Genomic DNA, 13,830 nt, shown 5'->3' with positions numbered 1-13,830 from the left:
AATAAAAATACATTTTTTTTCATAAGCTTATTTAAAAAAAATTCCAGGCTCTTTCTAGCTGACCAATCAGAATCAACAGTCGGTTGCTAGGCAGACACTGGTCCACAGCCTGGCAGATGAGAGTAGGAGTTTGAAGGTATGAAGCATTCCCTTTTGTTTTTCCACTTTACCGTCAGCAGGGAGAACAGGCGGTCAAAGCTCGAGGCTTTGAATGCCCTTTCCAGCCAAACCTCCCGATAGCCATTCAGGAAGTAATTATTATTTTTGTATCTGAGAGGAGGGAGTTTGAGGTAGTGTTATGAGGGAAAAAAAAAAAAAAAAAACAGCACAGAGGAAAGAAGGTCAGCAGAGAGGGGGTGAAGGTTTTAAATATGTAGAGAACCTACATCTAAATGTTTGCATATTCAAGATGCTACATTTGACAAAAGTCTGTAAAAGAGCAAATTTTAAAGTTAAGAGTAAAAACTTCACATTAACTCACCTGGGTAAATTGTAAAGTGGGGCCATGCGGAAACAAGCCACCACTGCACGCTTTCTCTGTTTGGACAGAAGCTTCTGCAGCACACACTTTTTATTCCTTAGAGGTTGTTCCACCTGGGAAGGAAAACATGCTCATAAATTACACCATGGAAATGCTTTTAATTCTTAATCACCACAAATATTCTAAAAAGTGAACCTTTAAAATATTTAAAACCTTAAAAAAAACAATTTAAATTCTTAAGCATTCAAAAAAACGAAAGGGAAAAAAACTGCAGTTGCAAAAGGCTAAAAGTAACTCTTCTGTGCTTTTGACTGCAGTGAACTCAAATGAAAATACAGTGGCAGGCAGAAATGTTTAAGCTATTAAAATAATATTTTGCCCTTTTTGGTATTTTGATGATTGTTAATGATACATTTTTTAAGAAATGTGAACAAAAGAGGTTAAACTAATTGTGTGACATACTCTTATATTCAGGTCCTTTATTTTGAAAACCCTTAATGGAGTCTTATAAGAGGGTCCACCTGTTGGTGATTTTAACCGTTTACAAATTCAGGGTAGTGGCAGCATTATGCTGTCTCTCCTGAACTGTAAGAGCGAATCTGGTTAGAACAGATAAAATGGAGCAAAACAATATATATTGGACAAAAAGATGTTGGAAGGCTGCAAAAAGAAAAAAAGGTTTGGAAGTTCACCTTCCAGTAGGACAACGGCCCTAAAGAGAAAGCCAGATCAGAGAGGAAATGGTTTGGACCAAAGCATATTCATGCACAATATTATTCTATTGAATTTGGGCAAATGTTTAGATTCAGCTTAATTTTTTTAAATGTGTGAAGCCGATGGATACACAAAACTAAATTGTCAAAGCATCGACCTAAGGTGCACAGAAAATAAGTAAATGCCACTTTTTGTGGGAGAGTGAATGCCCAGCATGTTAATATTGGTTTGAAGGGCAAAGGTGTATTTTTTATGTTTTTTATTGCCTCCTATTTATGTTTATTTCTTCTTTAGAAAACATAAAACATTTTTTTTTACCTGCTCCAAGTGGAAGACCGTAGCAGAGATGCTCTGGATTCTCTCCACTGTGTGCTCTGAATTTGATGGTTCTTCAGACTTCACTACAACGTCTTTATAAAGGTTCAGCTGCCAGTAAACTGCTGGGTCATCGGACTAGAATTACAAAAGTGATCAATCAAGCGAAATTATGGTCAATGAAGTTGTGCTCTGATCCACACTTACTGCTTGAAATGCTGTACAGTGTTTTACCTTTTCCTGAAGATGAAGGTTTTGTCGCAAGTGCTCCTTCACTTCATCATCTGTGTCTTTCTAATAGAAGGCAGACATTTCACAACTTTATCATTGTAAATAATTATTTTTAGAAAAACATTGTTAAATAATTGGGAGATTATTTAACAATGAGTGAGATTTTTTCCCCTTCCTCTCATTAGATTTTTGCTTTAGCAATCTGTGAATCTAAAACAAAAAATGCTGCAACAGAAGAACTCTTTGCTCTTTAATCTACTGCAGGGTAACTACAGTACGATATGCATCTTTGATTCAGGGCTGCTGAACTCTGGAGATTTCTAACATTTAACTTTCTCTGAGGCTCAACTCACTACCTTAATTACTATCATCATTCAAATTAAAGAGCTCTTAATAGCTTTCAATCAGGCAGTGTAAATATAGATTTGATTAATTACTAGATAAAGTGACTAATTACTGCTTAAAATGTATAGATATGTGGACTTGCAGGGAAATGGTTCAAAATCTTTGCAACTGGTCCAGTTTTGGGCTTACCAGACTGTAGCGTATTTTGGCCAAAGAGATAAGCTCCTGGTCTCCTGGGGTGCACATGTTCAAGCCAATGGGCAGCAGCTTCTTGAGTGCAGCTATGATCAGAGATGTTTGAATGGAGTAGTATTCGCCCCGACGACGTTTGTGCTTCCTCTCTTGATCGCCACCAGACTACAGAGGGAAACCAGAGCAAAAAGGTTGAAGCAAATAGCAAATTTTAGGGTAATCTTATTTTAACAAGTCTTCAGTGCTTTAACAATGATACTTAATGTCTTAGTCTAGTTTTATGCATATTTTGCATACCAGCATGATTAAATAACTGCGCACTGTTTTTTATGAAGAGACTAAGGCTGTATCCTTTCTTAAAGCAACCAAACAACTGAGGGGTAAATTAATAAATCCAACCATTTTTATGTATTTGAAATTATTTCTGATTTTGCAATACATTAAGAAAATAAAATCCTGGTTCTTTAGGGAATAAGATTGTTCATTAAAGTGAATCAAATGAATTTCCTAATAATAAATGTTTATACACCTGATTATTATGGTGTTTTGTGGCTTCTGGTTTTTAACTGGATTCAGTGATGAAATAACAAGACAAAATCCTTAACTGCATCAATGAATTAGAATGGAGCAGATAAAAAACAACCAACAAACAGAGGAGAGGTGTGTTGATTACAGAAAAAGACAATAAAAAAATGGATAAACACTGGTCAAGGGAAGAACAGGATTAAATAAATCATCAACTATTAGAAGAGTATAATACAATTAAACATATTAGGGGAGTGGTGTAGTGGTTAGGGCATAGATCTTTGAATCCTGAGCCCCATTAGCACAGACGCCACTCTGGGTCCCTGAGCAAAAAGATACTTAACCCCTCACTGCTCACAGGTGCCGCACAATGGCAGCTCACTGCCTCCCAAGGGGATTGATCGATTCATTGATAGACTTTATTGATCTCACAGTGGATACTTTTACTCATTACATCAGCTCAGATAGTCAATGGAGAAGAAGAAGGTGCATGGGATAAATACAGTATATACAGGACGTCCACATTTGAAAGCTTTTATTTTTTTGGATTAAATGCAGAGAGTTCATTTAATTGCTCTGTACTTGTGATAGTGTAATGACAATGAAAGCTGGGGAAAAAAATAATTAAACATAATAGAGTGGTAGAGAATAGAACAGACTTAAAATCTAAATAGAAAACAATAGAATGGTATTAAATAGAATATTACAGTATGTATGAAAATAGCACAAAACACAAAATAGCATTTAAAAAATAAAAAAGTTCAGCTTAATGCAAAATGGAGAAAATCCAACAAATACATTAGAATTGCATGATGAACTGAACAGAAATGAGTGCTAAATAGTTTGAATGTTATGCCTAAAAAGTTCTATATTTTAAGTCCAAGTCTTTACCTTGGACATCTTGGACTTGCCCTCCCCGGTCAGGAAACCCAGGTTGTTGATCTCGTTCTGAATCACAAAGTTCTGCTCTTCACGCTTGAAGTTCTACACCAGCAGAGGAAAAACAGAAATCTACTGATCACTGTTGAGCTGATATAACAGGAAATAACATGGCAGACTAAGTTGAAGGACGTACATTGGATTTGCACCAGAGGATGAAGATTTCAGCCACCATCCTAAAGAGCTCAGTGGAATCTGCAACTGGCTCCTTCAGCCACCTGGACCTGGAAGGGGAGGAGGAGACACTTTCAGCAGAGATAAAAAAGTACATCTTCCAATCTACCATATTTACATGAACTGCATCATAAAATGATAACAAGGCTAAGAGGGGAAGTCTATACATATATTGTACCTGTTGTTGTCCACATAGCGAATAAGCATGGGGTAGAAAGCATAGAGGTCCCTGCAGAGCACTCCAAACTCATCTAGAATGAGCAGCTCTGCTTCCTGGTTGTCACCTTTACTGTCAGCCTTCAGCAGCTCCTCCTCAGATACAACCTGCCATCAAAGTGCAACTCAATAAAAATATGTTTATTTATGAACATTTTTTAATGCAGGTGATTCATTTTGCAGCCTTCTCTAATTACAATGGAGTACATTTATACGGGTGTTATTTGCAACCGCTTTGTCAATTTACACAGCTGTGCAAAAGCTGTCACTGAAATGAGTGAAAAACACATTTTTAAAGGAGGTGACAGGCTCACCTTGCAATTAAAATACAACTTTCAGGGTATCTGTTACCTTTACTGTCTTTTTCTTCAGTTTTTCCATCGTTGGCAGGAAGTGGGATCTCAACAAATCTGCTCCGGCTTTGCAGATGATTGGCTGAGAGTAAACTGGAGATCAAAATTGGGAATATTACATATTGGAGCAGAGAGACGCTGGTGGTTAAAGAAATGCAACTGGAAGCAAAAAGAATCTGCAGATTTTTCCATTTCGCTCCCAAACTAAAAACACAGCTTTATTAAAATGAGCTGGTTTAGATGAATTAATGGAGATACGAGGGTGACTCATTGTTTTTGAAGATAAATAGGGTGTTGTGTGTCAGTTCAGCTTTCATTTAGGAGTAGCAGTTCTTCCAGGCTTTAAAACCCAAAGGACTAATGTTGTGATTAAACTGACAGGCAACTTGGCAAAGAAAGAATCAGCCCTGTATTGGATCTTAAGACACTCTATTATCCAAAAGAAAACACTATTTGTTCCAATTTAACATATATTTTCCATTAGGTTGATGGAATTGTATGAAAAATGCAGCTTGACTGGTATCTAGTGGCATTTTAGGTCCAGCAAGGTGTTTTTCTAGGAGCTTAAAACTGAAATTTAATGGATTTACCTGCAATCCTTTTCATCCAAGGAGCATCATCAATGCCAAGGTTGTTGTTAAGGATTTTCAGGATGTTTCCCAGAATAATGCTGAGGTGTTCAGAGGTCACCGTTGTGCAGCACTCGGTATCTGGGGGCGAGTTCTCCGGGCCTTTCTCCCACCAGTAAGACAAATAGTTGCACAGCATGGGGAGGACAACCTCAATAACCTGCAGGGAAAAGGTTGCTGAAAGTTACATTTTAAAACAAAGATCTGATCAATTTGACATCAAAGTATAATTAATTTAGCAAACTCATTCATAAGAAAAGCTAATGTTTTGGTAACAATTTGTGCAATTTTTTTTTCCAATGAGGTCAAAGGATATTTAATTTAAATCCTACTGATGTATAAAAAAAAAAAAAAAAAAAATTCCACGTGTTTATCTTAAAACTCCTTCAGACCTGCGGCATGTCACTGTAGCGCGCGCCAGACTCCGAGACGTCGTTGACGTCCCTAAGCAGTTTGTCAAGGCGAGGCATTTCTGGACACATCTCCTCAACCGTGTCGGGCATGCTCAGGACTGTAACGGAAAAACATCAGTCACTGAGCTAATGCTGCAATCAAACCAGGGTCGATAAATGTCAAAGATGAGACGAGAATCAGCTGGAAACCCACTGGCTCTCTCTCTGGGGGTCTTGGTGTTAAAGACTGAAAGCGGGTTGTGGGCGTTTAGATCAGGCTCCAGGAAAGCTACAGGCATAGCTCCCACCAGGGTCGCCAGACTCTCCCCAATCGCTGGCAGATGTCTGAGTAAAAACAAACCAAAATACATGCAGTTTATGTTACATGCATGAAAATGCTAAACTGATGTCCCAAAGCATTTCACAAAGATTGATGTAAATATTCCACTGTGTCAGATGCAAATATTAATCTTTCATCAGCAAATACTGACACAAAGAGGGATTTGATATCACACTAAGGATAAGGATATTCAGCACCAAGAGTTTTTCTGAATGCATTCAAATCTTAAAATACCAGTGGAAATGTAAGACCAGCAAAACACAAAATGTGCTCGGATACAATTTTGTTTCATACTGAGTAAAAATCAGTATGAATTGAGTAAAATCTAGAAATCCCACATTTTTTGTTCGATATGAAACTCTGGCTTCTATAAACCTCTATTTTCTGCTAAATGATCAAACTACTTGGAAAAGAAGGGTTTAACATTGCATTGCATCACAGTATAATCAAAAATGAGCATAATCCTACTAGGAAGGTGAGGAAAGTCATTGCATTGCCACCAATAAACAGGTAGTTAAACACTCTGACCTCTTACCTTTCCACAAACACATTCTTTCCGGTCCCCAGGCTGTAGAAACACATCAGGATTCGGTAGCAGGATAGCTGCACATCATCCACTTTCAAAGAAAACAGAAATGATTAAACAATGGTTGAATAAAAATAGGATCTCTGCCGGGTGATGGTAGGGGCAGCAGTTTTTGGGGTTTCGTTTGACTCCATTTTCGTGCAAACTAAACTCTAACCTTTTTAGAAATCGAGTATTTAGTTGTGATTAATTTAAACACAGGTTACTGGAGGTCGTTTTCCCTGACACTGGCTCATATTTTCAAAAATCTACTGAATAGTGTATTCAAAATCAGGGTAAGAAGGGACTTTTACTTCATTATATAAATAGTCTTTGCCTCAAACTAAATAGAAGTGCTTCTGGTAGGTATATTTTGAGCAGAAAGACGTTTTAATTATCATGGAGTCAGTGGACTTTTTCTTTGCTGGCCCAAATTATTCCAGCTTACTATCATGAACCTCATTTTTTTTATTTAAAATCAAAGGAAAAGGTATTCTATAATGTTAAAGAAAATAAACGTCAGTATGTAGGTGAACTTACGAAGCAGGTCCACATCAAATTCATGGGTCCTAATATGTTCAAAAAGGGCGGTGAGGATTGGCAGCAGGGCTACGGTCACATAGTTGAGGCTTTGAGTGACGCTCTTCATCTGGGCACGTGACTGCATGAACTTCCCCAGCTTCAGCATCTCCACCAACTTCTCCAAATCCTCTGCCGCGTTCTCAAAGAAGCCCTTGAACCCGACTTTGACCAGCTCTGCCCCAGATTTCATCACTGTTCTGAAAGATCGACGTTTTGATACTTGTTAGTCGTGTGAAGACCATTTCCAGAGCTGTGTTGATGCCAGGTAAATAAAGGTTGCGTACCTTGTGTCGAGTGAGTGGGACAGAATGTGGAGACAGCTCACCATTATTGCAGAATCACTTCCTGAAAGAGAAACAGATTTTTTTATTGCATCTGCTGGAACATATTAAAATCCCAGACAGGTGACAAGCAGAAACAGTTCCAGCCTTACCAAAGAGAGAAATCCTGTGTCTGACAAGAGCTGCCATCTTACAGAACAGACTGAAACAGTGAAAGGTGTTAAAAGACAGAACTGAAGAAAAGCTGACAGTAAAGGGAGAAAAATGAAGGAAAGAATTTGCTAATAAGAAAGAAATGATAAAAAATAAACCCCGTTTTATTTTTGGGTGATACCTGGTGACCATTTCCTTCTCTTTGTTGGAGGCACAGCCACAGCTGCTCAGGTTCTTGCTAGGCGTAGACAGAAAGTAGAGGCAGTGATTCTTAAAGGTCTGATCAATCAGTGGGAGCAAAATCTGAAAGGAAGAAAAACAACACCTCAGGAAAAAAACTCTAAACATAAAACATATAAGACGTATAGCGCCAAATACTCATCCCGACCTTTGCAAAGAACTTGATTTCCTGATCATGAGGAGATTTGTCAGTTTTTCCACTGGTAGCCATGGCCTCTGTACATGGTTAAAGTTTAGTTACACATTTTAACATTTTAGTAATGGATGATATTAGCATCGATGCTGAAGATTTACCAAGGTGGGCAATAAACTCCTGGGCAGAGTCGACGTTCTTTAACACCCTCTTCAGGAACTTGTAGGAAAATCGCTTTTCCATGGATGACGAGTCCTGCTCCATGTCCTTCAGACCTCTGAAAGACGAGAGAGACCTGATGCAACTTCAGTCCATCATGAAATTCACATACCTCTTCAGATAATTAACGAGGATAAATTAATTTCTTATACAATATTTTCTGATCCCTCTTAAATGTAAATCTAAAGCATGTCACTCTAAAATCCTTCAAACCTTCCCTTTAACACCATCAGCTTGTTTTCTGTCAGATATTTTCCTCCCCGCACTCCAGCATTCCAGTCCTTTTTGGCACAGCTCATCACTTATTAATCAAGGATTACAGGTACTTAAGCACTTCTGCTTTTCATTGTTACAATATCAGTACAGATCACAGTGTCATCTGCAAACATAGTCATCATCCACCACAGACCTCAGTATGAGCTCCCCAACAGTATCCAATACCTGATTGGCTCTAAATACCACTCCTCTCTCATTACTCACCACTGTCTGACTATCCTATATGTCTTGCATCAATGTCCAATGGATCATTGCCAAATGATTGGTGAAAAATAAATCTTTTTTTTTTTCTCTGTAAAAGAATATTTTATGGTACACTGTTTTTCCGCCATTTTAGGGAAATGGGTTCAAGCAGACGAAAGTGTTTGTGCAAAATGAAAGGTGTTAGTCATTATTTAAAAAAAAACAAAAAGCTGTTTTGACATGGATTTTGGTTTTAATGTGGTTAAAAGTTATGTTTTAAACCAACGAATATAATTTGGCAATATTTTTACCCAATCTATATTGGTAAAAGCGCAAATCAATACTTAACTACTGGTTAAGTATTAACGCAACTTTCAAAAGCCTAAACCAGGTCTTGAACCAACAGCCATTGGAATGAAAAGCACAGTCTTACAGCTGACACCACAGGCAATAGTAACTGGCCCTCAGAAAGCAATACTACTAAATACAGAAAACAAAACTGAAACCAGTGGCTTGCTCAGATTCTGATCATTATATTGGGATATTGGGTAATTCTGACCAAAATGGTTTTGACCAACTAGACTGGTTGTTTTTCCAACCAATCTATTCTTAGAATATATCAAAACTCTATTCGACTGAACACAACTCTCCTAAAAACTCACATCTTGACTGAATACTGAAGCTGTTTAAATGCCTGTGGAAGTTTGTGGGTGGTCATCAACTTTGGCCCCTCCCCTAAATGAAGCAAGCCAATCCACTACTCGAAGGCTCAGCTCATCTCATAATTTTTTTAAGCTTTATATACATATTTCATATAACGTCACAAAGGCTTCTGACTGTAATCGCAAAGGAAGGTTTAGTATTTATTGCTTAATGTCTATTGTTAATAGTAGTAAATCATTTTGTGAATGCAACTACAGGTGCTGGTCATAAAATTAGAATATCATGAAAAAGTAGATTGATTTCAGTAATTCCATTTAAAAAGTGAAACTTGTATATTATATTCATACATTACATACAAACTCTTATATTTCAGATGTTTATTTTGTTTAATTTTGATGATTACATATGACAACAAATGAAAATCTCAAATTCATCATATCAGAAAATTAGAATATTGTGAAAAGGTTCAAAATTGATGGCCCCTGGTGCCACACTCTAATCAGCTAATTAACTCAAACCACCTGCAAAAGCCTTTAAATGGTCTTTCAGTCTAGTTCTATAGGCTACACAATCATGGGGAAGACTGCTGACTTGACAGTTGTCCAAAAGACGACCATCGACACCTTGCACAAGGAGGGCAAGACACAAAAGGTCATCGCTAAAGAGGCTGGCTGTTCACAGAGCTCAGTGTCCAAGCACATTAATAGAGAGGCGAAGGGAAGGAAAAGATGTGGTCGAAAAAAGTGTACAAGCAAGAGAGATAACCGCACCCTGGAGAGGATTGTGAAACAAAACCCCTTCAAAAATGTGGGGGAGATTCACAAAGAGTGGACTGCAGCTGGAGTGAGTGCTTCAAGAACCACCACACACAGACGTATGAAAGACATGGGTTTCTGCTGTCGCATTCCTTGTGTCAAGCCACTCTTGAACCACAGACAGCGTCAGAAGCGTCTAAAGAGAAACAGGACTGGACTGCTGGTGAGTGGTCCAAAGTCATGTTCTCTGATGAAAGTAAATTTTGCATTTCCTTTGGAAATCAAGGTCCCAGAGTCTGGAGGAAAAGAAGAGAGGCACTTCATCCACGTTGCTTGAAGTCCAGTGTAAAGTTTCCACAGTCAGTGATGGTTTGGGGTGCCATGTCATCTGCTGGTGTTGGTCCATTGTGTTTTCTGAGGTCCAGGGTCAACGCAGCCACATACCAGGAAGTTTTAGAGCACTTCATGCTTCCTGCAGCTGACCAACTTTTTGGAGATGCAGATTTCATTTTCCAACAGGACTTGGCACCTGCACACAGTGCCAAAGCTACCAGTACCTGGTTGAAGGACCATGGTATCCCTGTTCTTAATTGGCCAGCAAACTCTCCTGACCTTAACCCCATAGAAAATCTATGGGGTATTGTGAAGAAGAAGATGCAATACACCAGACCCAACAATTCAGAAGAGCTAAAAGCCACTATTAGAGCAACCTGGGCTATCATAACACCTGAGCAGTGCCACAGACTGATCGACTCCATGCCACGCCGCATTGCTGCAGTAATACAGGCCAAAGGAGGCCCAACTAAATACTGAGTGCTGTACATGCTCATACTTTTCATGTTCATACTTTTCAGTTGGCCAACATTTCTATAAATCCTTTGTTTTTATTGGTCTTCAGTAATATTCTAATTTTCTGATATGATGAATTTGAGATTTTCATTTGTTGTCATTTGTAATCATCAAAATTAAACAAAATAAACATCTGAAATATATGAGTTTGTATGTAATGTATGAATATAATATACAAGTTTCACTTTTTAAATGGAATTACTGAAATCAATCTACTTTTTCATGATATTCTAATTTTATGACTAGCACCTGTATGTGTTTTATTTTATGAATGAATTTAATATTTTTTGTACTATTACCCCTGTCCTTTTCAATCACAATTTTGTAAAAGTAAAAGAAATAAACAATTCAATTCAATCACAAAATAAGTTTAGAGTTCACACATTCAGAAATGACAGGTTGAATTTAGTAGTATAACAAAACAAAGAGATGCTATTTCTAATAAATTAAGGATTTGAAAGTGGCTCACCTTGTGATAGCATAGCCACTTATCTGCAGGAACCTGAAGAGCTCTTGAGCCTTTTCTTTGTCTCTGTACTTCTCTTTAGCAGTCAAGGTATCATAGGGAACCAACAGTGGGTGAGCGAACCCTCCTTCTGCTCAAACAAACAGTTATTTCTACTTTATTGCACCAGAAAATAAAAGAATAATGCTTATTTTTAGAAGAGCTTTTAAGTTTGGACACCTTTGCTAAGAAGCTCTGTCTTCTTCTTCTTGGCCCAGATGTTGTGGTAATTTTCTGCAACCACTTCCACCATGCTCTGTTAAAAAAAAGAAAAAAAAAGAAAAAAAAAAGAAAAGATCAAAACCTGGATTGTGGGGCTTATTTCTTTTCAGTAAACTAACATTGAAGCATACCTGTAACTCTCGGGACAAAGTCACATTGTGCAGGTCCATTGGAGCTGGACTGAATCCATTTGACTGCACAAATTAGACAGAGGAAATACAAATAAGGTGGTAGAATAAAAAGCATCGTTTTTCAGGTAGAGTTATCAGGTTACCTGTTTTCAGTCAGAAACTGTGTGATTTTCAGGGCAAAAACCAAGTTTGACTGCATCTATCTGAATTCTCTTTATTAAATTAGCTACATAGAAAATTTTATATTGTTTTAGACACAAACCGTTGAAAAAAATATTTTTGTTGGACAAGTATATGAAAATTCTCGTATCTCTGGGATATCTAGTATTAAACAAAAAATATTGATTACCCACAAAATACAGTACGGTAAATGAATTACTGGATACAGAATTGTGAAAAATGAGTTTGTGAATTAGAGCATCATAAAAACCCCACTGAAATCAATTAAATATTCTTAAATTGAAAAAGACAAACACGATGAGGTCATAGAATTGGTCACAAAAAGTTATTTTAATAAACTTAGTCGGTAAATAAAGGAGTTACCTGAGATTCTGAGAGCTTTCTCTGTTTTTCAGTCTCGCGCTGTTGGAACATGGCTTCTCCCTCCTTGGTCCGTTCAATGTTCCAGCCCATAGCCAGCATGCTCTTTAAGGACTCTTTCACAGGCCAGCGGTAGGTTTCTCTCTCCTACAAATCCAAACAAATGGACACTTGACCATTTGACTTTAACATTGCTTAAAATCTATAAAAAGATGTACCTTTTGATCAACATCACAATGAATTTAAATTGCAATTTAAGTGTGTGAAATGTTGCAGACACTGAGGATTGTTTTATAATTATACTACTGCCAATAATGCATGCCAAAACCATCCGTATTAAGACGATAAAAGACCTGAAATATTTCAGTTAGTGTGTAATGAATCTAAAATATATGAATGTTCAAGTTTTATTATTACATTATGGAAAATAATGAGCTTTATCACAATATGCTAATATTTTGGGAAGGACCTGTAAACCCCAATATAAGGAAACAAAACAAAAAATTTACTAAATATGCATGTCATTTTAAAATTTTTTAAATACTGATACTGACTCGCTATTTTGCTATTGCTTATTTCCCTCTTTCAGAACATTACACAGAATTACCTTTTTGCTGTGATTTTGAATGTAGTTTTTAGGTAGATATCAATGTAATAAAAAAAAAAAAAAAATACAAAAACAAAACATAAGTAAGTTAGAAGTAGAACCAGAAGGGCAATAAGAGGAATCTCATCAGAACGAAAATATAATAAATGTTGCCTTGTTGGCAGTTACTAAAGTACATTTAATTATTTAAATGAATTATTTTACTCACAAATGGAAAAGGAGTATAAAAAAAGGGAGAATAGTGATTCACTGTTTTGGAGAATTTGCTTCCCTCCTACAGTATAACCCAGTTTCATACCTTCTCACTTAAAGCTTTGTAGGGCTTCAGCAGTGGATGGGTTTTGGCTTGCTCATCCAAACTGTCGCCATGTTTCCAACCAGCCGACATCTAAAGAGGCAGGTCTTAATAATTAGTATAGAACCACTGAACACAACATGCTGCAAGATAAAAATTAACTCCAACTATGGATGAAATATGTAAAGAAAAGTAATGAAACAACGGGGTTTACCTTTTCTGAAGCCCACTTGTCATGGGAATGCTCTGCATACTTGTTGGCAACGTAATCAAGTTTTTCAGGAAGGGAGATACTGAGAAAGGTCAATAAATATAAAGGTTTAGCATTAAAGCAAAGTCACAGTTATAAAAGACACGTTGTAGCTTACGCCAAATTTTACATGTTTATTTTATTAACTAATACACAATATCTTGTCAGCGATGCACAAACAAAAAATCACATACTTGGCAGTGCTGACGGGTTTGGGTTCAAAGTTTCCCTGTGCGTCCACAGACTCTTGTTTCTCCAGCGTCGCCCCTAAGCTGGTATCCACAAAGTCTGGAGGAATGGCTCCAGCGATGGCACACAGGCACGAGTTGGCCATTTTAAAAAGCTCAGAGTCATATTTCTACACAGGGAGAAAACAGAGGAGAAAGTAGATTAAGCATTTTTTTTGGACCTCCTGAAGAATGCATGTGGAATCTTGTAAAAGTCTTCCTGCCCTCTGCATGATGTCAATGTTAATCTACAACCAAAAATGTCACAACCTCACCAGAATCCTTTAACTGTCAATTCAAAAAAAAAA

General features: G+C 37.3%; 1 protein-coding gene across 4 annotated transcripts in view; it reads right to left on the bottom strand.

Annotated features, from left to right (window-relative positions):
- ryr3 (ryanodine receptor 3) overlaps positions 1 to 13,830 on the bottom strand; it is a 143,846-nt gene that overhangs the window by 22,592 nt on the left and 107,424 nt on the right. For all 4 annotated transcript variants that reach the window (XM_038288380.1, XM_038288381.1, XM_038288382.1 and 1 more), the window contains 25 exons: positions 13,490 to 13,653; positions 13,260 to 13,338; positions 13,049 to 13,138; positions 12,147 to 12,290; positions 11,604 to 11,666; positions 11,431 to 11,506; positions 11,215 to 11,341; positions 7,962 to 8,077; positions 7,816 to 7,883; positions 7,609 to 7,730; positions 7,427 to 7,476; positions 7,278 to 7,338; positions 6,952 to 7,190; positions 6,382 to 6,463; positions 5,721 to 5,851; positions 5,507 to 5,625; positions 5,076 to 5,274; positions 4,484 to 4,578; positions 4,095 to 4,240; positions 3,879 to 3,966; positions 3,695 to 3,787; positions 2,276 to 2,443; positions 1,745 to 1,804; positions 1,514 to 1,648; positions 482 to 594 (listed from right to left, as the gene is read on the bottom strand). In XM_038288380.1, coding sequence (XP_038144308.1) covers positions 482 to 594; positions 1,514 to 1,648; positions 1,745 to 1,804; positions 2,276 to 2,443; positions 3,695 to 3,787; positions 3,879 to 3,966; positions 4,095 to 4,240; positions 4,484 to 4,578; positions 5,076 to 5,274; positions 5,507 to 5,625; positions 5,721 to 5,851; positions 6,382 to 6,463; positions 6,952 to 7,190; positions 7,278 to 7,338; positions 7,427 to 7,476; positions 7,609 to 7,730; positions 7,816 to 7,883; positions 7,962 to 8,077; positions 11,215 to 11,341; positions 11,431 to 11,506; positions 11,604 to 11,666; positions 12,147 to 12,290; positions 13,049 to 13,138; positions 13,260 to 13,338; positions 13,490 to 13,653 — 2,828 coding nt within the window. The remainder of the gene's footprint in view (positions 1 to 481; positions 595 to 1,513; positions 1,649 to 1,744; positions 1,805 to 2,275; positions 2,444 to 3,694; positions 3,788 to 3,878; positions 3,967 to 4,094; positions 4,241 to 4,483; positions 4,579 to 5,075; positions 5,275 to 5,506; positions 5,626 to 5,720; positions 5,852 to 6,381; positions 6,464 to 6,951; positions 7,191 to 7,277; positions 7,339 to 7,426; positions 7,477 to 7,608; positions 7,731 to 7,815; positions 7,884 to 7,961; positions 8,078 to 11,214; positions 11,342 to 11,430; positions 11,507 to 11,603; positions 11,667 to 12,146; positions 12,291 to 13,048; positions 13,139 to 13,259; positions 13,339 to 13,489; positions 13,654 to 13,830) is intronic.

This window comes from Cyprinodon tularosa, unplaced genomic scaffold (assembly GCF_016077235.1).
Source record: "Cyprinodon tularosa strain WSP-4 unplaced genomic scaffold, ASM1607723v1 ctg253, whole genome shotgun sequence".
NCBI classification, from domain to species: domain Eukaryota; kingdom Metazoa; phylum Chordata; class Actinopteri; order Cyprinodontiformes; family Cyprinodontidae; genus Cyprinodon; species Cyprinodon tularosa.
This window is presented reverse-complemented; position numbering and strand designations above follow the sequence as displayed.